The 22,951-nt window shown below is 38.4% G+C and overlaps 1 protein-coding gene across 2 annotated transcripts; it reads left to right on the top strand.

Annotated features, from left to right (window-relative positions):
- The first annotated feature begins 95 nt into the window (after positions 1-95).
- LOC133631074 (cAMP-responsive element modulator-like) lies at positions 96-17,840 on the top strand. 2 transcript variants are annotated; one of them, XM_062023103.1, is made up of 8 exons: positions 96-230; positions 769-867; positions 3,999-4,061; positions 4,138-4,211; positions 4,284-4,417; positions 4,490-4,660; positions 15,429-15,588; positions 15,691-17,840. In XM_062023103.1, the coding sequence occupies exons 2-8, from the start codon at positions 781-783 to the stop codon at positions 15,833-15,835; spliced, it is 834 nt and encodes a 277-aa protein (XP_061879087.1). In that variant the 5' UTR covers positions 96-230; positions 769-780; the 3' UTR covers positions 15,836-17,840. The 2 variants fall into 2 exon arrangements, with proteins under 2 accessions (XP_061879087.1, XP_061879088.1); XM_062023104.1 differs by lacking the exons at positions 96-230; positions 769-867; positions 3,999-4,061; ... (1 more) ...; positions 4,284-4,417; positions 4,490-4,660 and adding an exon at positions 7,465-7,668.
- Positions 17,841-22,951: the final 5,111 nt, after the last annotated feature.

The raw sequence follows: 22,951 nt of genomic DNA, 5'->3' as shown, positions 1-22,951 counted from the left end.
AAGCTTCTGGACTAAACTGTCGTTTTGGTTGGTGTCGACGGCATAGCAGAGCGAACCCGGAAGTGAGTAGCGATGGCCGTGAACTATCTTGCCACCGCTGCTGCGCGCCTACTCTCGAAGGCGGCCGCTGCTGCCAGGGTGTCGTCAGTGGATGATCTGCGCTGACGTGGAGCGACGACATCCAGCCGCACCGTCACCGGTGACGACGAACTCGACGTGAAAACTTTTCGGTAAGTCACGACGAGATGCCACGGTCACCCGTGGGGCGCATGCGCGTACGAGACGCGCACGTAGGCGGCATAGAGATAGTTAGGAAAACTTCAGTGTGTATGAAGACGAATAACGCAGCGAGTTGGTGAGGGAAGAAGTGGCCTGTGATGACTCAGCGAGCTGCACTTTTTAAGTTGGACACCGTAACAAGGCCGGAAGTTGCACCTTCAAACTAAATCGCCCGGAAACGGATGCAGTTGATCCGCATTAATGGAAACATTTCAAACAAGATTACTTTCTGCTACCCAGAATAGAGAAGTTGATTCGACCAAATGTATTTCAAAGTCACTTACACTAAAAATAAATAAGATCCCAAAAATAAACAAAACACTTTGAAACCCCCATTTGATATGATTGAATTAAATGAGATTACCTATTCAACAGTCATAAAGACATGTTTGTTGGTAACTTCAATCCACATGTTTATGGATAATAATATTAGTAATAATATTAAGAAATACTTAATAAAATATTTCTGATTCTGATGTTTGTCCTCAGAGACAAGCCACCATGGACGACTCGTCCCAACTGGATGACAGCATGAACGACTCGCTCTCCGACGAGGAGGAGGACCAGGATGAAGAATCTTTTTCCCAAGTAAACAATTCGAGCTAAGCAAGGTGTTTTGTTTTGCAAGTGTGTAAAAACCAAAACACTGCAGGAATGAGTGGACCGCGAGACAAAGTCAAAGCTACCAACCGGGCTTGTGTGGCCCCATTTAGGGCTTTAATATTATTTATTTTTTATAATCGGACCCCTAAATAGCTGAAGAAAATAGATATTTAAAAGACACCTAAAAACTATAATATGATTTTTGCATGCAGCTTGTAATGTCTCCAAAAATTTGTATGAAAAATCTTTTATAAGGTTTTTGACTTTTTAAAGATGGGATTAACATATCGAGAACAGTGGTTCTCAAACGTGTTTTTAGCAAGTACCACCTCAGAAAACACTTGGCTCTCCCAGTACCACCACTATGACCAACATAGCTACGTTTTCATTAAAAACAAGGCAGGTTTAATTCAACATGTATATTTGATACTTTTGGCCACTGTATCATTGCACACACTGTGAACAGTAACACTGTGTTTGAATATGGGAAAATAAAACACTGTACTTGAATCAAGTGATTCTTTGGCGTACTACTAGATGGAGTCTGTGTACCTCAGTGTAGGAATCACTGATCTAGATGGGATTTATCATCATACTTGCCAACCCTCCCGATTTTCCCTGGAGACTCCCGGATTTCAGTGCCCCTCCCGAAAATCTCCTGGGGCAACCATTCTCCCGAATTTCTCCCGATTTCCACCCGGACAACAATATTGGTGGCGTGCCTTTAAGGCACTGCCTTTAACGTCCTCTACAACCTGTCGTCACGTCCACTTTTCCTTCATACAAACAGAGTGCCGGCACATTTGCATAACACATGCGGCTTTAACACACACAAGTGAATGCATGGCATACTTGATCAACAGCCCTACAGCTCACACTGAGGGTGACCGTATAAACAACTTTAACACTGTTACAAATATGCGCCACACTGTGAACCCACACCAAACGAGAATGACAAACACATTTCGGGAGAACATCCGCACCGTAACACAACATAAACACAACAGAACAAATACCCAGAACCCCTTGCAGCACTAACTCTTCCGGGACGCTACAATATACACCCACGCTACCACCAAACCCCCCCAACTCAACCCCGCCGCCCCCCATCTCCCGAATTCGGAGGTCTCAAGGTTGGCAAGTATGTTTATCATACAGTAGCCAGAATGTGAATTTTGATAATTTTTCACTTAAAAATGATTATAAATACATTATGCCAAATTTCCGTTTAATTCACAGTGAAAGCTAGAAATGAGCTGATTCATGTAAGATAATCATTTGTGGATAATAATAATCATAATATAGTATTATTATAATTATTATTATTAGTGCATCTACTGGGATTTAAGCCTCCCCTGTCTATAAACACTAGTGACGCCTCTGTTGAGAACTTTAATCAAGATTCCTTGAACCCATTACAATTATGTGCTACAGGGATGCAAAAGTAAAACTTAAACATAACTTTGTACGATGCTGCCGCAAATAGTTTTACCATATTTTTTATCTTTCTCCTATTATCACTTCAATCTGGATCTCAAATGTTGGCGCTGTGTGTGAATGTAAAAAAAGTGAGTTTTGAAGATTGTGTGTGCTGGGTGAACAGTGAAGGGTTTACCGCTACCAGGAACAATGAACCATTTTACATTTTTGCGAGTGGGCGTTGTGTTACACAATCATTCCCAATTTGATTCAAATTACTTTATTGCGTGACTTTGATAGCAAAATTGATTTTATCTTAAATTTTTTGATGTTGTATTTTATAACTGACAAACTTAAATGAAAGAAATAAATCTTATGCCCCTTCTACAGTAAGGTTATCCAGGCTATATCCCACCTAACCTTATCCTTGTCCACACACACCCTGTAAAAAATCTGTAAAAAAACCCAGGCCTTAATCATCTGGGGCCGTACTTATCAAGCTTCTTAGAGTGCCATTTTACACTTAAGTCCTGAGAATTTGCGAAATTTAGTTCTACTCTCAAACTTAAGAATAAAAGCTTTTTATCAACGTTCTTAAGTCTAAGAATCACTCCTACTCTCCACGATATTTAAGAGACCTTCAAAGGTGTCTTAAGTGGTTAGGAGTTGCCAGCAGGGGATGGCACTGAGGCGAGAGAGACGTGCGCGAACGTTCAGGGAGCGGAACGATGTCCTGGATTTGTTTGATGACGAGCAGCTGATCAAACGGTATCGTTTAGACAGAGCGGGTATTATTTTTGTCACAGATTTAATACTTTTCGATTCCTTGTTGATTTCTGCATGTGGCTGCAGTGGGCTAGTATATATAGAGCCACCCACACCAGTTTCAAATTAGTTGCCTAATTAATGAATTGGAAATAAAATTTTATGAGAGTAGCGTATGTGTGTGGCCGTGAGGTGAGTGACGTCAGTGAGTGTGTGGGCGAGAGAAGAGAGGGAGCGGTAGCGTGAGTGCCGGCGGGGACTAGTTTGTTTTGTATTATTTTGTAGTTTATTGTCAAAATATACACTCCCATTGTCCACTTAAATATTTCCAAGATATTTCTTTATTCTTAGACAACGGATTCCCTTCCGTGATTGGTCATTTCTATGGACACAGAAATGACGTCACCTAAAATTCCGTTTACGGCACATAGTAATGTCGTAATTCGGTTCTGAGTGTGACACTTAAGATTCAGTCCTACACTTCGCTGAAAGTGTGAGTAAGACGCTTGATAACTGAATTTTAAGTGCAGCTTTCAGCGAATAATTTATTTACTCTTAAGTCAACTCTTAGCAGACTTCTTAGGAGTAATTCTAAGAAGCTTGATAAGTACGGCCCCTGGTTTCCTTAGCGGTTGTAGCCCTAAACAACCGCATAGAATGGTCATGCCACGGGCCGGCCCTTCTAACGACTCAAGTGTTCTACGTTCAACTTTACGCTGATCCACTTGAGTCCTGTAAGTGACGGTTAGCGCACAATTCAAACCTTTGCGGAGTGTCAGAACAAATTAGAAGGTGTTTTCTGCATATGCAGACGAAAAATACCAATGCTAAAAACCAAGCCATATATGATTAGGCTCCATAGAGGTGGTTTAGACAAGAGTACCTTCATCCACTTTCTGTTCTAGCTGAGCTTCTCCTTTTTTCTGGTATAGGTTTCTCCTCACAGGAAGACTCAGACCTCCGTCATACAGTCACCACACCCTCTAACTCCTGAGGTAAGCACACACTGACTGAGTCATTCCATTCAAGTCTGAGGTCACACAAGATCATGCTCCTATGAAACGTCATCAGGTAACTTCGTCTAACGAGTCAGACGGCGTCACTCACAAGAGACGAGAGCTGCTCTCCAGACGTCCATCTTATCGGTGAGAACATTGAACGTCGCCGTCAGAAAGAGCGAGACGTCCTTTTTCACCAAACCTTCTTGTGGTCCACAGAAAAATCCTGAACGAGCTCGCATCGGACGCTTCGTCGGTTCCTAAAATCGACGAGGAGGAGGAGGAGGCGGCGATCGCAAGCGTGGACTCTGGTTCCAAGCCAACCATCTACCAGAACAGCTCAGGACAATACAGTCAGTGCACAGTCAGCATAACAACACAACATAATTCCAACATACTGACTGAGGTCCGCGTCTTCTCCACAGTCGCCATCGCTCAGGGTAGAACCATCCAGTTGAGTGGCACCGGAGCTGAGGCTCTTCAGGGGAGTCAAACTCTGAACCCGCAACCTGGTGGTGCCATCCTGCAGTGTGCTGCCTCACAGGGCGATGCCCCCAAGCAGTTCTTCATCCAGGGAGGACAGATGCTCATTCATGGTAGCTAATGTCTGGCTGTCAAATGTTCATTTTTTCTTGTCAGCAGGGACAAATTCTATGTTTGCTGCTAATGGTCTCCTAAAGAACTTTGCAACAACACACACACACACACACACACACACACACACACACACACACACACACACACACACACACACACACACACACACACACACACACACACACACACACACACACACACATTCTTGTATTTGTCACCTTCTTGAGACCTCCGAAAAATGCCTCCCTCTTTAGGACCACCCTTTCTAGATATATAAAGCCTTGTATTTACAACATTAATAATATATACATACTCTGCAAATATATAAAAGCTTGTTGTGAAAAATGAGTTGGAATTTCACAAGAAAAAGGTCACAGGTTCACAAGAATCAATCAATCAATCAATGAAGCAAAACGTAGAGTTTTGGCAGTATTATACTAAGTCGTAATTTTACTCAACGCAAGTCATAATTTCCCAAGAAAAACTGAACATTTGTGCAATGTTATGATAAAAGTTGGAATTTTACTCAATAACAGTCGCAATTTTCCAAGACTAGCTTAAAATCTTGGCAATTTTATGAAAAGAGTCGTCATTTTACTTGACAAAAGTCACAATTTTATAAGAAAACTTTAAAATTTGGGCAATATTATAATAATAATCAGAATTTTACTTGGCAAGATTATGACAAAAGTCATCATTTTACTTAAAAAATGTCACTATTTTACAAGAACAACAAACAAATTGGCAATATTGTGATAACAGTCAGAATTTTATATGACAAATGTCACCAGTTTGCATTAAAAAGTAAAACATTTTACATAAAAAAGTAATATTTTTACAAGAAAATATTGCAATATTACAGAAACAGACAGAATATGAGAAATAGTTCCCAATTTTATAAGAAAAAAGGTCGACACATTGTGAGAAAAAGACTGCTTTTAGTTAATTTAATTTTTTGTTTGTAATTGGTTTTTAATCTTCATTATTTACTTTGTTATTACAGTATGTCTCTATATACAATTTTGGCCAAAGGGGGTGCATTTCAATTTCTTACACACACTTGTTATTTCATATGTTGACCAGAGGGGGAGCACTTTTAAAACCGACACACAGTCAATTTGAAAAATCCCTCCTTTTTGGGACCACCCTAACTTTGATAGATTTCACCAACAGGGGTGCAAATGAGACATTCTCTATTAGATGCAATGGTTTTCCTTATTGGGACCATGATTTATGTCCTAAATTGTTCACCGCTCCTCATATGGAAGGTACTTTTCCTTGTTGATGTCTCAAGAAGGGTAGAAATACAAGAACACACACACACATTGGCCACTTGATTAGGTACACAGCCTTATGAAGATCTAAACAAGTAATCTTCCCTTACAAAGATAATATTGAAAATCTGCTGTCTTATTCAAGACCAACACTCTCTACTGTACCTAAATCTTGTCTGAATAGAAAACACTGAAAAATATATTAATTAATAACACATATTTCATTCTGTGGCGGGTCAAATTGGACAAAATTTAATATTTAAATAGTTAATTAATTTTAAAAACTAATGAGTTAACTTATGATAAATCACAAAAATAATCACTTTAATTATGTTCACATTTATTAATCATGCAATTTATGCAATATGGTCAGTGATCCGATCAATGCATATGTCAAGGCAAAAATGAGTGAGAAGAATCGGACTCGTGTGCTCGCTGGCACATTTCACTCCAAAATATAGCCTGAAAGAACTGTTGCCAAATTTAGTGCAAATAAATGACATGCATTCAAGTAAAACATTTAAAAAGGTTCCCGGATGACATTCTGACCATAAAACTGTATTTGTGCACAAATATTAGGGTATTTAAATTAAAATATTTAAATTTAAATTACGCAAGCGAGTAAAAGTGCCGTGCAACCAATCACGGCTGAGTTTGACAGATAAAAATAAAGGGACAAGCGGTATAAAATGAATGGATGGAAGTGGTGACACACAGGTTCATAAAATAATCAATTAAATCACAAAATAATTGACATGACTATAGAAATGATAAATTAAATGTACTTTTACATTAAATTAATTACACATTTAATATTACATCTATGCATTTAATTCAAATTATAATGAATTAATGACACATTTAAGTAATTATTTAAAGATTTATTAAGCGTTGTCTCATTTGACCCTCCATACTATTTGAACTATTAATGAACAATGTTATTATGGTTGTTCAAATGTGTCGTACTGTTTGCAATAGTTTATATTATAATATGGATTGAAAGACAAAAACACCAAATGAGGACTTTTAAGGTTTTATATTATGCCACTGCAATTTTTTCCAAACTGTTATTTAGAAATGTAAGGATTTAACTGCTTACTGACATTCACCCCCCCCCCCCCCCCCCCCCCCGCTGCTCACCCCCAATAATAGTTCAATTAGTTATTTATACCACCAAATGTTTGCAATACACACAAACACGTAAGTAAAGTACCTTGGAGGTAAAGTCATAAAAGAATGAAAATTGAACATAGAATGTAATGACTAATAGATGAAATAAAAACCAGCAGTGTGGAAAATAGTTAAAGTTCTGCTCGACATAAATAAGTTAAAGGTTAATGGTGTGTCATTAGTTCCGCCTCCTTCTTTAGACTCAGCCAATCAGAGCCGCCCGTTGTTTGCCAAGGCTGTCCAGTTGCGTCATTGCTTCCAAAAATACCCTCCCCCCCCCTCGCCCCCTCCATGCGGAGGGAAGAGGAGGAGGGGGCGTGTCGTCTAACCCAGCGCGTCTTCGTTGACTTCAGCGGTCGGCGGTGACGTCACGGTGACGTCAATGCCGGTAATTGTAATCCCGCCGCGAAGTTGACGGTCCAGACGGAGAAGAGGAGCGAGGAGGCGTCACTCGGACTTTTAGCCGGCGAGCGAGTCACCGCGGACGGACTGTTTGAGTGGAATACTTGCACTGGAACACTGGAGGGTTAACATGGCCGTCACGGGGGACGAGACAGAGTCAGGTAAACTTTTGTCAACTTCCTCATCTTATTTTTTTTTAAACGTTTTTACTTCTTCTTCTTCCGGTTTTTGCGCGCGAGCTAACCAGCATGGTAGCAACTTTACAAACTACAGTGTTTGGATGATTTTGTGTGCTGCTTCAGTGCTACTAGTACTAGTTTGTTAACTAGTAGACGACATGGCTGGCTGTGTGGTTTAATGGCGACAAAAAAGGGGAAGCTGGGTTGTTGTGGCGAAGTGAACAAGTGTACAGTAAAATGGTTTAATCGTTGTTGTCAGGCAGGATGGGGGCGGAGGAAGGGGGAAGGGGAGGGGGGGGGGGATTTGCAGCTTTGACGTCACCATGGTTTCCTGGAACACAACACGGGCAGGCGGGAGGGAATGCAGAGTGGCGAGTGAGACGCACACGCTGACGTCAGCACTGCCTTCTGTTATCCTTGTGTGTGTGTGTGTGTGTGTGTGTGTGTGTGTGTGTGTGTGTGTGTTCTTGTATTTCTACCCTTCTTGAGACATCAACAAGGAAAAGTACCTTCCATATGAGGAGCGGTGAACAAGTTAGGACATAAATCCTGGTCCCAATAAGGAAAACCATTGCATCTATTAGAGAATGTCCCATTTGCACCCCTGGTGATGAAATCTATCAAATTTAGGGTGGTCCCCAAAAAATAGACTGTCAACATATGAAATAACAAGTGTGTGTAAAAATTTTGAAGTGTTCTCCCTTTGGTCAACATATGAAAAAACAAGTGTGAAATTTCGCCCCCCTTTGGCCAAAATTAATTTGAGAAAAAATAAATATGTATATAGAGACATACTGTAATTACTTTAAGTAAATAAGGAAGGTTAGAAACCAATTACAAACACCCCCACCCCCTACAAAAAAAATAATAAAATAAACTAAAATCCGACTTTTTTTCACAATGTGTCAACTTTTTGCTTATAAAATTTGGAACAATTTCTCATATTATTTCTGTTTCTGTAATATTGCAATATTTTCTCGTAAAATTTTTACTTTTTAAAGCAAAATGGTGACATTTGTCATATAAAATTCTGACTTTTATCACAATATTGCCAATTTTTTTGTTCTTGGAAAATAATGATATTTTTTGAGTAAAATTATGACTTGTCATAATTTTGCCAAGTAAAATTCCGATTATTATAATATTGCCAATATTTTAAAGTTTTCTTATAAAATTGGGACTTTTGTCTAGTAAAATTACAACTCTTTTTATAAAATTGCCCAAATGTTAAGCTTTTCTTGTAAAATTGCCCAAATGTTAAGCTTTTCTTGTAAAATTGCTACTGTTATTGAGTAAAATTCCAACTTTTATCATAATACTGCACAAATAACCCCAAAAGGAATAAGCGGTAGAAAATGGATGGATGGAAAGACTGCACAAATGTTCAGTTTTTCATGTAAAATTTTGACTTGCGTTGAGTAAAATTACGACTTTTATTATCAAAATGCCAAAATTCTAAGTTTTACTTGTGAAATTGTGACCTTCTTCTTGTGAAATTCCAACTCATTTTTCACAACAAGCTTTTTTATATTTGCATAGTATGTATATATTATTAATGTTGTACATACAAATCTTTACATATCTAGAAAGGGTGGTCCTAAAGAGGTAGCTATTTTTCGGAAGGTAACAAATACAAGAATGTGTGTGTTCTTGTATTTCTACCCTTCTTGAGACATCAACAAGGAAAAGTACCTTCCATATGAGGAGCGGTGAACAAGTTAGGACATAAATCCTGGTCCCTATAAGGAAAAACCATTGCATCTATTAGAGAATGTCTCATTTGCACCCCTGGTGATGAAATCTATCAAATTTAGGGTGGTCCCCAAAAAAATTGACTGTCAACATATGAAATAACAAGTGTGTGTAAAAATTTGAAGTGTTCCCCTTCTGGCCAACATATGAAATAACAAGTGTGTGTAAGACATTGAAATTCGCCCCGTTTGGCCAAAATTAATTTGAGAAAAAATACATATGTATATAGAGACATACTGTAATTACTTGAAGTAAATAGGGAAGGTTAGAAACCAATTATAAAACAAACCCCCCCCCCCCTACAAAAAAAATAAAAAATAAACTAAAATCCGACTTTTTTTCACAATGTGTCAACTTTTTGCTTATAACATTTGGACCAATTTCTCATATTATTTCTGTTTCTGTAATATTGCAATATTTTCTCGTAACATTTTTACTTTTTAAAGCAAAATGGTGACATTTGTCATATAAATGTCTGACTTTTATCACAATATTGCCATTTTTTTTGTTCTTGTAAAATAATGACATTTTTGAGTAAAATTATGACTTTTGTCATAATTTTGCCAAGTAAAATTCCGATTATTATAATATTGCCAATATTTTAAAGTTTTCTTATAAAATTGGGACTTTTGTCCAGTAAAATTACAACTCTTTTTATAAAATTGCCCAAATGTTAAGCTTTTCTTGTAAAATTGCTACTGTTATTGAGTAAAATTCCAACTTTTATCATAATACTGCACAAATAACCCCAAAGGGAATAAGCGGTAGAAAATGGATGGATGGATGGACTGCACAAATGTTCAGTTTTTCATGTAAAATTTTGACTTGCATTGAGTAAAATTACGACTTTTATTATCAAAATGCCAAAGATCTAAGTTTTACTTGTGAAACTGTGACCTTCTTCTTGTGAAATTCCAACTCATTTTTCACAACAAGCTTTTTTATATTTGCATAGTTTGTATATATTATTAATGTTGTACATACAAATCTTTACATATCTAGAAAGGGTGGTCCTAAAGAGGTAGGCATTTTTCGGAAGGTAACAAATACAAGAATGTGTGTGTGTGTTCTTGTATTTCTACCCTTCTTGAGACATCAACAAGGAAAAGTACCTTCCATATGAGGAGCGGTGAACAAGTTAGGACATAAATCATGGTCCCAATAAGGAAAAACCATTGCATCTGATAGAGAATGTCTAATTTGCACCCCTGGTGGTGAAATCTATCAAATTTAGGGTGGTCCCCCCAAAAAAATTGACTGTCAACATATGAAATAACAAGTGTGTGTAAAAAATTTGAAGTGTTCTCCCTTTGGTCAACATATGAAATGACAAGTGTGTGTAAGACATTGAAATTCGCCCCCCTTTGGCCAAAATTAATTTGAAAAAAATAAAATAATTATGTATATACAGACATACTGTTATTACTTGAAGTAAATAAGGAAGGTTAGAAACCAATTACAAACAAAAAATCCCCCCCCCCCCCCAGAAAAAAACAAACAAACAATTAACTAAAATCAGTCTTTTTTTCACAATGTGTCAACTTTTTGCTTATAAAATTGGGAACAATTTCTCATGTTATTTCTGTTTGTGTAATTTTGCAATATTTTCTCGTAAAATGATTACTTTTTAAAGCAAAATGGTGACATTTGTCATATAAAATTCTAAGTCTAAAATTCTGATTTGTATCACAATATTGCAATTTTTTTGTTGTTCTTGTAAAATAGTGACATTTCTTGACATTCTGATTATTATTATAATATTGCCAACATTTTAAAGTTTTCTTATAAAATGGAGACTTTTGTCGAGTAAAATTACGACGCTTTTAAAGTTAAAGTAACAATGATTGTCACACACACACTAGGTGTGGCGAAATTATTCTCTGCATTTGACCCATCACCCTTGATCACCCCCTGGGAGGTGAGGGGAGCAGTGGGCAGCAGCGGTGGCCGCGCCCGGGAATTATTGTTGGTGATTTAACCCCCAATTTCAACCCTTGATGCTGAGTGCCCAGCAGGGAGTCAATGGGTCCCATTTTTATAGTCTTTGGTATGACTCGGCCGGGGTTTGAACTCACAACCTACCGATCTCAGGGCGGACACTCTAACCACTTTCATGAAATTGCCAACATTTTAAGCTTTTCTTGTAAAATTGCTACTGTTATTGAGTAAAATTCCAACTTTTATCATAATATTGCACAAATGTTCAGTTTTTCTTGTAAAATTTTGACTTGCGTTGAGTAAAATTGTGACTTTTATTATCAAAATGCAAAAATTCTAAGAGTAAAAAGTTTTTACTTGTGAAATTGTGACCTTCTTCTTGTGAAATTCCAACTCATTTTTCACAACAAGATTTTTTATATTTGCATAGTATGTATATATTATTAATGTTGTAAATACAAATCTTTACATATCTAGAAAGTGTGGTCCTAAAGAGGTAGGCATTTTTCGGAAGGTAACAAACACAAGAATGTGTGTGTGTGTGTGTTCTTGTATTTCTACCCTTCCTTTAGACATCAACAAGAAAAAGTACCTTCCATATGAGGACCGGTGAACAAGTCAGGACCCAAATCATGGTCCCAATACGGAAAACCACTGCATCTAATAGAGAGCCAAATACTAGAGTCCGTGAACATTGATCCAAAGTCAGGATTTTTTGTTGATTTAATGTGCATACAAAAGTGAACATGGACAGGTGCAAAGGCAGCAATATATGATAAAACAAGACGGCAGCTAAAGAAGGACTTCCCTATTCATCCCCGAAAACCCCCGTCAGGTGAACAGCTGATTCTACGACTTCCGGTGCTGACGTAAGACAACCCGTGTCCCATATGTGACCATAAGATGAACAAATACACTAAGATTATAGTGGCCATTAACAGTTAGCTTCTAAAGCTGGGTTGCCCAAAGTGCGGCACAGGGGCCATCTGTGGTCCGTGACTCGTTTGTCATCGGCCTTAAGCACATTACTAAAACAAAAAAGAGATTTGGTGAAATCTATCAAAATTAGGGTGGTCCCAAAAAGGAGGGATTTTTCAAATTGACTGTGTGTCGGTTTTTAAAGGTCTCTGGTCAACATATGTAATAACAAGTGTGTGTAAGAAGTTGAAATGCGCCCCCTTTGGCCAAAATTAATAAAAACAATTAAATGAATATGTATTTAGAGACATATTGTAATAACTTGAAGTAAATAATGAAGATTAAAAACCAATTACAAACAAAACATTCAAAAATAATTAACTAAAAGCTTACCTTTTTATATTTGCATAGTATGTATATATTATTAATGTTGTAAATACAAATATTTATATATCTAGAAAGGGTGGTTGTAAAGAGGGAGGTATTTTTCACAGGTCTCAAGAAGGTAACAAATACAAGAATATGTGTGTGTGAGTGTGTGTGTGTGTGTGTGTGTGTGTGTGTGTGTGTGTGTGTGTGTGTGTGTGTGTGTGTGTGTGTGTGTGTGTGTGTGTGTGTGTAGGAATTGCAGGGGAAAGCAGGCAAGACAAGAAAGTCGAGGGGCCACCAAACAGCTGACTCAGCCATTTACATAACTCAAAATGAAATGTTATGTTTTAAAAAACACAATTACTTATTTTATCTTTTTTTTTTTTTTTTTAACCCAACGTATTTATCCACTTGTCACGTCTACAACTTAGCCTTTATGGCTGAAAATGTCTTTGCAATACGGTATCTTTTTTTTATGTCCGTTGATTAGCGTGCGGAGTTACGCTAAAAACGGCGTAACAGAGTAATGCAAAACTTTATGGTCCGTGGTGAGAATCTGGGTAAACGTGCAGCTACAGGAAGTGATTGCGCAGAAAATTTCAATTGTGCGTGTAGCGAAATAATGTACCTGACATAAACATTGCACTGTTACTCGACTGTATGTTAATTAAACTCAATGATTGTGTATATACAGTAGATGCCCACATAGTCCCCCGCACATTTGCATTTCTTTTATGTACTTTAAAGGGGTTTTTGGAACTTTACCTATCATTCACAATCTTTATGTGAAACAAGAACACTTTTGCTAATCGTGAGAGACAAAGACTACTTTGGGACAAATGATGATCCAGAACCTTATATATTTTTTAACTTAATATATGAGCTACATGTTTTAGAAGCTGAGTAATAAGAGGATCCAGCAAGCTAAACAAGAAATACAAACTCTGAACATAATAAAACAATCACTTACTGTACAATGTCTGCTCTCACTGGGATGCCGACGGATGGGATGTTCATATCTTCCCGTTTAGATGGCGGGAGTCTTCTGTATATGTAATCGATACACAAAAGCCGCAACACAAACTACCGTATTTTTCGGAGTATAAGTCGCACCGGCCGAAAATGCATAATAAAGAAGGAAAAAAACATATATAAGTCGCACTGGAGTATAAGTCGCATTTTTTGGGGACATTTATTTGATAAAACCCAACACCAAGAATAGACATTTGAAAGGCAATTTAAAATAAATAAAGAATAGTGAACAACAGACTGAATTAGTGTACGTTATATGACGCATAAATAACCAACTGAGAACGTGCTTGGTATGTTAAGGTAACATATTATGGTAAGAGTCATTCAAATAACTATAACATATAGAACATGCTATACGTTTACCAAACAATCTGTCACTCCTAATCGCTAAATCCCATGAAATCTTATACGTCTAGTCTCTTACGTGAATGAGCTAAATAATATTATTTGATATTTTACGGTAATGTGTTAATAATTTCACACATAAGTCGCTCTTGAGTATGAGTCGCACCCCTGGCCAAACTATGAAAACAACTGCGACTTATAGTCCGAAAAATACGGTAGATGCCCACATAGTCTCCCGCACATTTGCGTTTCTTTTATGTACTTTAAAGGAGAACTGAACTGTTTTTGGAACTTTACATATCATTCACAATCTTTATGTAAAACAAGAACACTTTTGCTAATCATGAGAGACAAATACTACTTTGGGACAAATGATGATCCAGAACCTTATATATTTTTTTACTTAATATATGAGCTACAAGTTTTAGAAGCTGAGTAATAAGAGGATCCAGCAAGCTAAACAAGAAATACAAACTCTGAACTAGGGATGTCCGATAATGGCTTTTTTTACCGATATCCGATATTCCGATATTGTCCAACTCTGAATTACCGATGCCGATATATACAGTCGTGGAATTAACACATTATTATGCTTAATTTGGACAACCAGGTATGTTGAAGATAAGGTCCTTTTAAAAAAAATTAATAAAATAAAATAAGATAAATAAATTTAAAACATTTTCTTGAATAAAAAAAAAGTAAAACAATATAAAAACAGTTACATAGAAACTAGTAATTAATGAAAATGAGTAAAATTAACTGTTAAAGGTTAGTACTATTAGTGGAGCAGCAGCACGCACAATCATGTGTGCTTACGGACTGTATCCCTTGCAGACTGTATTGATATATATTGATATATAATGTAGGAAGCAGAATATTAATAACAGAAAGAAACAACCCTTTTGTGTGAATGAGTGTAAACGGGGGAGGGAGGTTTTTTGGGTTGGTGCACTAATTGTAAGTGTATCTTGTGTTTTTTATGTTGATTTAATAAAATAAAAAAAACAAACGATACCGATAATAAAAAACGATTCCCATGATTTCCGATATTACATTTTAAAGCATTTATCGGCCGATATTATCAGACATCTGTACTCTGAACATAATAAAACAATCACTTACTGTACAATGTCTGCTCTCACTGGGATGCCGACGTATGGGATGTTCATATCTTCCCGTGTAAATAGCGGGAGTCTTCTGTATGTGTAACCGATACACAAAAGCCGCAACACAAACTAGTAGTTTCCTAGTTTACAAACACAAATATGAAGCTACAAAAAGTATTGTGGAAATGGTTCGTTGTTGCCTCATTCTGCATGCAAACAAACATCAGTTCATATGACTTGTGCTCGGCGCAGGTAAAAAAAAGTTGTGTACTCTGTCCGCAGCCGCCACTGGAGACATCCCCGCCTATCAGCTGCGCTCGCCCAACACAGGTTTGAGCCACAGCATCGTGATGGCGCCGTCACCGAGCGCCACACAGAGCCCGTCGTCGCATCACACCGAGGAGGTCACGCGCAAGAGGGAAGTGCGGCTCATGAAAAACAGGTCCGTATTCATCAGCTCCACGTCTCCATGACAACCTCCTTGACTTTTCCACGCCAGGCCACTCGTTGGCGCCTCCTGACCAACTATTCTCCTCTTCCGCAGGGAGGCGGCGCGAGAGTGCCGGAGGAAAAAGAAAGAGTACGTGAAATGTCTAGAAAACCGCGTGGCTGTGCTGGAAAACCAAAACAAGACGTTGATCGAGGAGTTGAAAGCTCTGAAGGACATTTACTGCCACAAGGGGGAGTAAGGGCGCCCTCACACCTGCCGCCGCCTGCCGCCCGTCAAACCGCCGTGACTGTATCCGCTCACTCAGGCCTTTCCTAATGCTGCACCCCCACCCCCCACCCCAGTGTGTCATGGGAATGCTCCAGTTCTCTTTGCGGCTTTTTTTCCCCCACACAGAGGAACTTAAAAGCGTCGCACACGCTCCTGGCGCAAGATGAGAGGAACACCGGAGACTCCCAGGAACCCGAACGCACCTTTTGCGTTACGCTACACTCACCCTGAAGACGCCAAGAGACAGGAAGTAGCAAGTGTTCGTTTTTAAAGCTGAAGAAAGGAATAATTGTCGTTTCTTTTTGGTGTAAGCTGTGATTGAATTCAGAAGCCATTGTTGTGCGTGCGTACAGGAAGCTGATAAACATGTGACACCATTTAGAAGCTCAACATGCTAAGCTGTTAGCCTTTTGTGCTAAATGCTAACAGAACTCATCTGTTTTGTAATGTTCTTAACCAGCTGACACCCGATGTGTGCAGGCTGGTCCACCCACCTATCCCGAGTGTTAAAACAGGTAATGTGGATGTTGCCATGGTAACCAGAGTGATGCCACACAGCTTATTATTTTCGGTTTAAACTCACATATCGTCGGTATATATTGTATAGTACGGAGGTCCCCCAGCTGCGGCCCCGCCAGCGTCAACAATCTGGCCCCCCCAAAAAAAGCGGCATACGTCAGAACAAATCCTCTCAGGCAAATTTATATTGTTGATGTTGTTCCCCCTGTCTGCTATTCAGATGTACCTTACAGAAGAGAAGTGTGGGATACCTTATTTGTATTGGACTTTCTTAAATGTTTGAATATATTTAGGGATTTGCGCAGCCGGACCGGAAAAAAGAAGACGGAGGGAGAAATTGTGGAGAGGAGGACAGGACAAAAATGTGTGTGTGTGTGTGTGTGTGTATATATATATATATATATACAGTATATATATATATATATATACACACACACACAGTACAGGCCACAAGTTTAGACACACCTTCTCATGTCAATGTGTTTTCTTTATTTTCATGACTATTTACATTGTAGATTGTCACTGAAGGCATCAAAACTATGACACCTGTGAAGTGGAAAACCCTCTTGAAGCTCATCGAGAGAATGCCAAGAGTGTGCAAAACAGTAATCAGAGCAAAGGGTGGTTATTTTGAAGAAACTAGAATATAAAACATGTTTTCACGTATTTCACCATAACTCCACGTGTTCATTCGTAGTTTTGATTAGGGATGTCCGATAATATCGGCCTGCCGATATTATCAGCCGATAAATGCGTTAAAATGTAATATCGGAAATTATCGGTATCGTTTTTTTTATTATCTGTATCGTTTTTTTTTTTATTGTTTTTTTTATTAAGTCAACATAAAAAACACAAGATACACTTACAATTAGTGCACCAACCCAAAAAACCTCCCTCCCCCCATTTCTTTCTGTTATTAATATTCTGGTTCCTACATTATATATCAATATATATCAATACAGTCTGCAAGGGATACAGTCCGTAAGCACACATGATTGTGTGTGCTGCCGGTCCACTAACCTTTAACAGTTAATTTTACTCATTTTCATTAATTACTAGTTTCTATGTAACTGTTTTTATATTGTTTTACTTTCTTTTTTATTCAAGAAAATGTTTTTAATTTAGTTATCTCATTTTATTATTATTTTTAAAAAGTACCTTATCTTCACCATACATGGTTGTCCAAATTAGGCATAATAATGTGTTAATTCCACGACTGCATATATCGGTTGATATCGGTACCGGTTGATATCGGTATCGGTAATTAAAGAGTTGGACAATATCGGAATATCGGATATCGGCAAAAAGCCATTATCGGACATCCCTAGTTTTGATGCCTCCAGTGACAATCTACAATGTAAATAGTCATGAAAATAATGAAAACGCATTGAATGAAAAGGTGTGTCCAAACTTTTGGCCTGTAGTGTGTGTGTGTGTGTATATATATATATATATATATATATATATATATATATATATATATATATATATATATATATATATATATATATATATATATATATTAGGGCTGCAACTAACGATTAATTTGATAATTGATTAATCTGTCGATTATTACTTCGATTAATCGATTAATAATCGGATAAAAGAGACAAACTACATTTATATCCTTTCCAGTATTTTATAGAAAAAAAACAGCAAACTTATTTTGATTATTGTTTCTCAGCTGTTTGTAAATGTTGCAGTTTATAAATAAAGGTTTATAAAAATAAAAATTATTTAAAAAAAAAAAAAAAAAAGCCTCTGCGCATGCGCATAGCATAGATCCAACGAATCGATGACTAAATTAATCGGCAACTATTTTTATAATCGATTTTAATCGATTAGTTGTTGCAGCCCTAATATATATACACACAGAAGCTAGACCTGAACCCACCAGCCAAATTATTTTAACCCAATGTGGCCCCCGAGTCATAAAGTTTAGGGACCCCTGTGTATCGTAAGTTAACAAAACAGCTCCTCATCCATCAAAGCACAATCAATCACAAGCATTCACAGCAGCAAAATGTGTATTAATACCATCACTAATGAAGTTTTATACATTTTAAACACAAGAGCCCCGACTCTCTTTTTGTACATTTGTCGTTTTTTTCCATCATGGTGTAAATAAAGTTGATTTTGTGGCTATAGAGGGCGGCAGTGTGTGTGTAGACATGTTGGTGTCAGGGGTCAAAGTTCAACTCACCAGCCTTCGTCGTCTTCTGAGGCCACTTCCTTGTTTGCGTTGTTCAAATCTGTATGTAATAAAAAATATTTGAATGTGACGTTTCCAAGTCTGCTTGCTCACATTTCATTCTTAAAGATGATTTAGAGCCACCATGTTCATCCCTCTTTACAAAGATAAGAACGCTCACGTTCATTCACCAGTATGTTTGTTATGTTGTGTGTACAGCTGTAGAGTATCACACCAAGCAGCAGTGGAAGGTTTTGAGATATGTGTTATCTCCCTGCACAAAGGATGCTTTGAGCGGTTGCCGTGGTAACCGTGGAGCCGTGGAGCGTAGCTTGGAGGAATGGATGACGCAGGAAATAACGTATTTTTTTGATGAAATTGGGAATTGCTGTGCATGTTTAATGAAGTGCACAGCCTGCTTTAGCACGTTCTAACTCACCAAGCAACACACACACGTCACTTATGTTGTGACGCCACAAATGTTATGCACCTTTATGAAGGCCTAACTTTATTAATTTCTTACTTAATGGCTCTTAACGGGGAAATAAGTTATACTATACTGTACCTCCAAACAACTTTTTTTTGTACATTTTTAACGATCTTTTTTTTTTACATTTCTTGCTCTCAAATATTGTGTTGACCTTTCGACACAAGCTTGTTTGGAGTGGAATTTTCCACACGCTCACACTTTAAACAGTCTGCCCGGCAGGCAAGGTCGCCCTCTACTGGTCATTCTCAACTATACCGTATACAGTAAACCAGGGGTCACCAACCTTTTTGAAACCAAGAGCTACTTCTTGGGTACTGATTAATGCGAAGGGCTACCAGTTTGATACACACTTAAATAAATTGCCAGAAATAGCCAATTTGCTCAATTTACCTTTAACTCTGTTATTATTAATAATTAATGATATTTACACTTAATTGAACGGTTTAAAAGAGGAGAAAACACGAACAAAATGACAATTAAATTTTGAAACATAGTTTATCTTCAATTTCGACTCTTTAAAATTCAAAATTCAACCGAAAAAAAGAAGAGAAAAACTAGCTAATTCGAATCTTTTTGAAAAAATGAAATAAAAAAATTATGGAACATCATTAGTCATTTTTCCTGATTAAGATTAATTTTAGAATTTTGATGACATGTTTTAAATAGGTTAAAATCCAATCTGCACTTTGTTAGAATATATAACAAATTGGACCAAGCTATATTTCTAACAAAGACAAATCATTATTTCTTCTAGATTTTCCAGAACAAAAATTTTAAAAGAAATTCAAAAGACTTTAAAATAAGATTAAAATTTGATTCTACAGATTTTCTAGATTTGCCAGAATAATTTTTTTGAATTTTAATCATAATAAGTTGGAAGAAATATTTCACAAATATTCTTCGTCGAAAAAACAGAAGCTAAAATGAAGAATTAAATTAAAATGTATTTATTATTCTTTACAATAAAAAAATTAATTTACTTGAACATTGATTTAAATTGTCAGGAAAAAAGAGGAAGGAATTTAAAAGGTAAAAAGGTATATGTGTTTAAAAATCATAAGGTTGTATTTTTTCTCTAAAATTGTCTTTCTGAAAGTTATAAGAAGCAAAGTAAAACAATTAATGAATTTATTTAAACAAGTGAAGACCAAGTCTTTAAAATATTTTCTTGGATTTTCAAATTCTATTTGAGTTTTGTCTCTCTTAGAATTAAAAATGTCAGGCAAAGCGAGACCAGCTTGCTAGTAAATAAATAACATTTAAAAAATAGAGGCAGCTCACTGGTAAGTGCTGCTATTTGAGCTATTTTTAGAACAGGCCAGCGGGCTACTCATCTGGTCCTTACGGGCTACCTGTTGCCCGCGGGCACCGCGTTGGTGACCCCTGCAGTAAACTGTACTAATTGTCATCTTTACATTTGAAATGACATTAAGCTGTAAAACAAACTTCGTTTTTCTATTTTTGCTTTACTTTGAAATATAGCAGGAAGTTATGAATTGTGTCATGTCGTCATATGACTGTTGGGAAATGATGTGGTTAAAAATGAGGAAGTTTAAAAAAAAAAAACGTTATTTGAAGCAGTGATCTGTGCTTAATACTATATTCAAAATGTACCTGCACTTATACATACTTATGAGTAAAATGAGCACTTCGTGGAAAAACTAGTGCTTCGAATATGAAAAAGGAAACGACGTCATACTCAGTTATTTTATGACAAGCACTGTCACCAACTCACCACTAGATGTCGCCATTTCTCTTGTAATTTAACCACGCGTTGAGAAAAGCTAATTGTTTCCTTTCAACAATCTCACTGTTTCATCACTACAAGACACTTTTTGCTCACTGATCAATAAACATATTGTTTGTTGTTATAAAACACAGAACATAAACTACCAAGTTATTACCTTCAACAAGTTGGTCAACTTCATGACAGAATCCCAGTCAGGGACCAGGAGGATGCTGACAGGCTGATCTGATGGGGATAGTTGATGCTTTTTTGCTGTCCTCTCAGGACTGCCAGCATCCATGGCTGCTGCTGCGGATAAGAAGGAGGAGGGGGAGAAAGAAGAAGAGGAGGAAAAAGGAGGAAGAGGAGAAGGAGAAAGAGGGGGACAAGAAGGAGGATGAAGAGAAGGTGAAGAAAGAGGAGGACATGGAGAATAAGAAGGAGGAGGGAGAGAAGGAGGAGAAGGAGGAGACATAGAAGGAGGAGAAGGAGGAGAAGGAGGGGGTGAAGGAGGAGGAGGAGGAAAAGAAGAAGGAGGGGGAAGAGGAGGAGGAGAAGTACAAGAAGGAAGAGAAGGAGGGGGGAAAAGAGGAGGACAAGAACAAGAAGGAGGGGGAGGAGGAAAAGAAGAAGGAGAAGAAGGAGGGGGAAGGGGAGGAGGAGAAGAACAAGAAGGAAGAGAAGGAGGGGGAAAAGGAGGAGGACAAGAACAAGAAGTAGGGGGAGAAGGAGGGGGAGGAGGAGGAAAAGAAGAAGAAGAAGAAATTGGAGGAGAAAAAGAAGGAGAAGGGAGAGGAGGAGGAGAAGAAGAATGAGAAGGAGGGGGAGGAGAAGGAAGAGGAGGAGGAAGAGAAGGAGGAGAAGGAGAAGAACGAGAAGGAAAGGGAGAAGGGGGGGTAGGGGGAAGAGGAGGAGGAGTAGCAGGAGGAGGAGGAAAAGAAGAAGGAGAATAAATTGGAGGAGAAAAAGAAGAAGAAGGAAGAGGAGGAGAAGTAGGATCAGAAGGAGGAAGAGAAGGAGGGGGGAGAAGAGGAGCAAAAAGAGTAGGACAAGAACAAGAAGGAAGGGGAGAAGGAGGGGGAGGAGAAGTAGGAGGAGGAGGAAAAGAAGAAGGAGAAGAAATTGGAGGAGAAAAAGAAGGAGAAGGGAGAGGAGGAGGAGAAGAACAACAAGAAAGAGGGGGAGGAGAAGAGAACAAGAAGGAGAAGGGAGAGGATGAGAAGGAGAGGTAGGCGGAGGGTCAGAAGGAGGAAGAGAAGGAGGGGGAAGAGGAGGAGAACAAGAACGAGAAGGAGGGGGAGAAGGAGGGGGCGGAGAAGGAGGAGGAGGAAGAAAAGAAGAATGACAAGAAATTGGAGGAGAAAAAGAAGGAGAAGGAAGAGGAGAAGGGGAAGAAGAATGAGAAGGAGGGGGAGGAGGAGGAGGAGGAGGAAGAGGAAAAGAAGGAGAGGAAATTGGAGGAGAAAAAGAAGGAGAAGGGAGAGGAGGAGAAGAAGGGGGAGGAGGATGATCAAAAGGAGTAAGAGAAGGAAGGGGAAGAGGAGGAGGAGGAGAACAAGAATGAGAAGGAGGGGTAGAAGGAGGGGGAGGAGAAGGATGATCAGAAGGAGGAAGAGAAGGAGGGGGAAGAGGAGGAGGAGAACAACAACGAGAAGGAGGGGGAAGAGGAGGAGGAGAACAACAACGAGAAGGAGGGGTAGAAGGAGGGGGAGGAGAAAAAAAAGGAGGAGGAGAAATTGGAGGAGAAAGAGAAGAAGGGAGAAGAGGAGAAGGAGGGGGAGGAGGAGTACCAGAAGAAGGAAGAGAAGGAGGGGGAAGAGGAAGAGCAGGAGGAGGAGGAGAAGAAGAACGAGAAGGAGGGGGAGGAGAAGGAGGAGGATGAGGAAAAGAAGGAGAAGAAATTGGAGGAGAGAAAGAAGGAGAAGGTAGAGGAGGAGAAGGAGGGTGAGGAGGATCAAAAGGAGGAAGAGAAGGAGGGGGTAGAGGAAGAGCAGAAGGAGGAGGAGAAGAAGAACGAGAAGGAGGGGAAGGAGGAGAAGGAGGAGGATGAGCAGGAGGTAGAGGAGGAAAAGAAGAAGGAGAAGACAGAGGAGGAGAAAAAGAAGGAGAAGGAAGAGGAGGAGAAGTAGAGGGGAGGAGGAGCAGGAGCAGGAGAAGGAGG

The sequence above is a fragment of the Entelurus aequoreus genome, linkage group LG16 (assembly GCF_033978785.1).
Source record: "Entelurus aequoreus isolate RoL-2023_Sb linkage group LG16, RoL_Eaeq_v1.1, whole genome shotgun sequence".
Lineage (NCBI taxonomy): Eukaryota > Metazoa > Chordata > Actinopteri > Syngnathiformes > Syngnathidae > Entelurus > Entelurus aequoreus.
Note: the sequence above shows the minus strand (reverse complement) of the source record. Positions and strands in the feature narration are given on the sequence as shown.

Excerpts from the sequence above, each read along its gene's own strand:
- LOC133631074 (XM_062023103.1), top strand. The coding sequence starts at position 781 with ATGGACGACTCGTCCCAACTGGATGACAGCATGAACGACTCGCTCTCC. Across the intron at positions 4,418-4,489 it reads GAACAGCTCAGGACAATACA|TCGCCATCGCTCAGGGTAGA; the intron begins GTCAGTGCACAG and ends TCTTCTCCACAG. Across the intron at positions 4,661-15,428 it reads AGGACAGATGCTCATTCATG|CCGCCACTGGAGACATCCCC; the intron begins GTAGCTAATGTC and ends CTCTGTCCGCAG.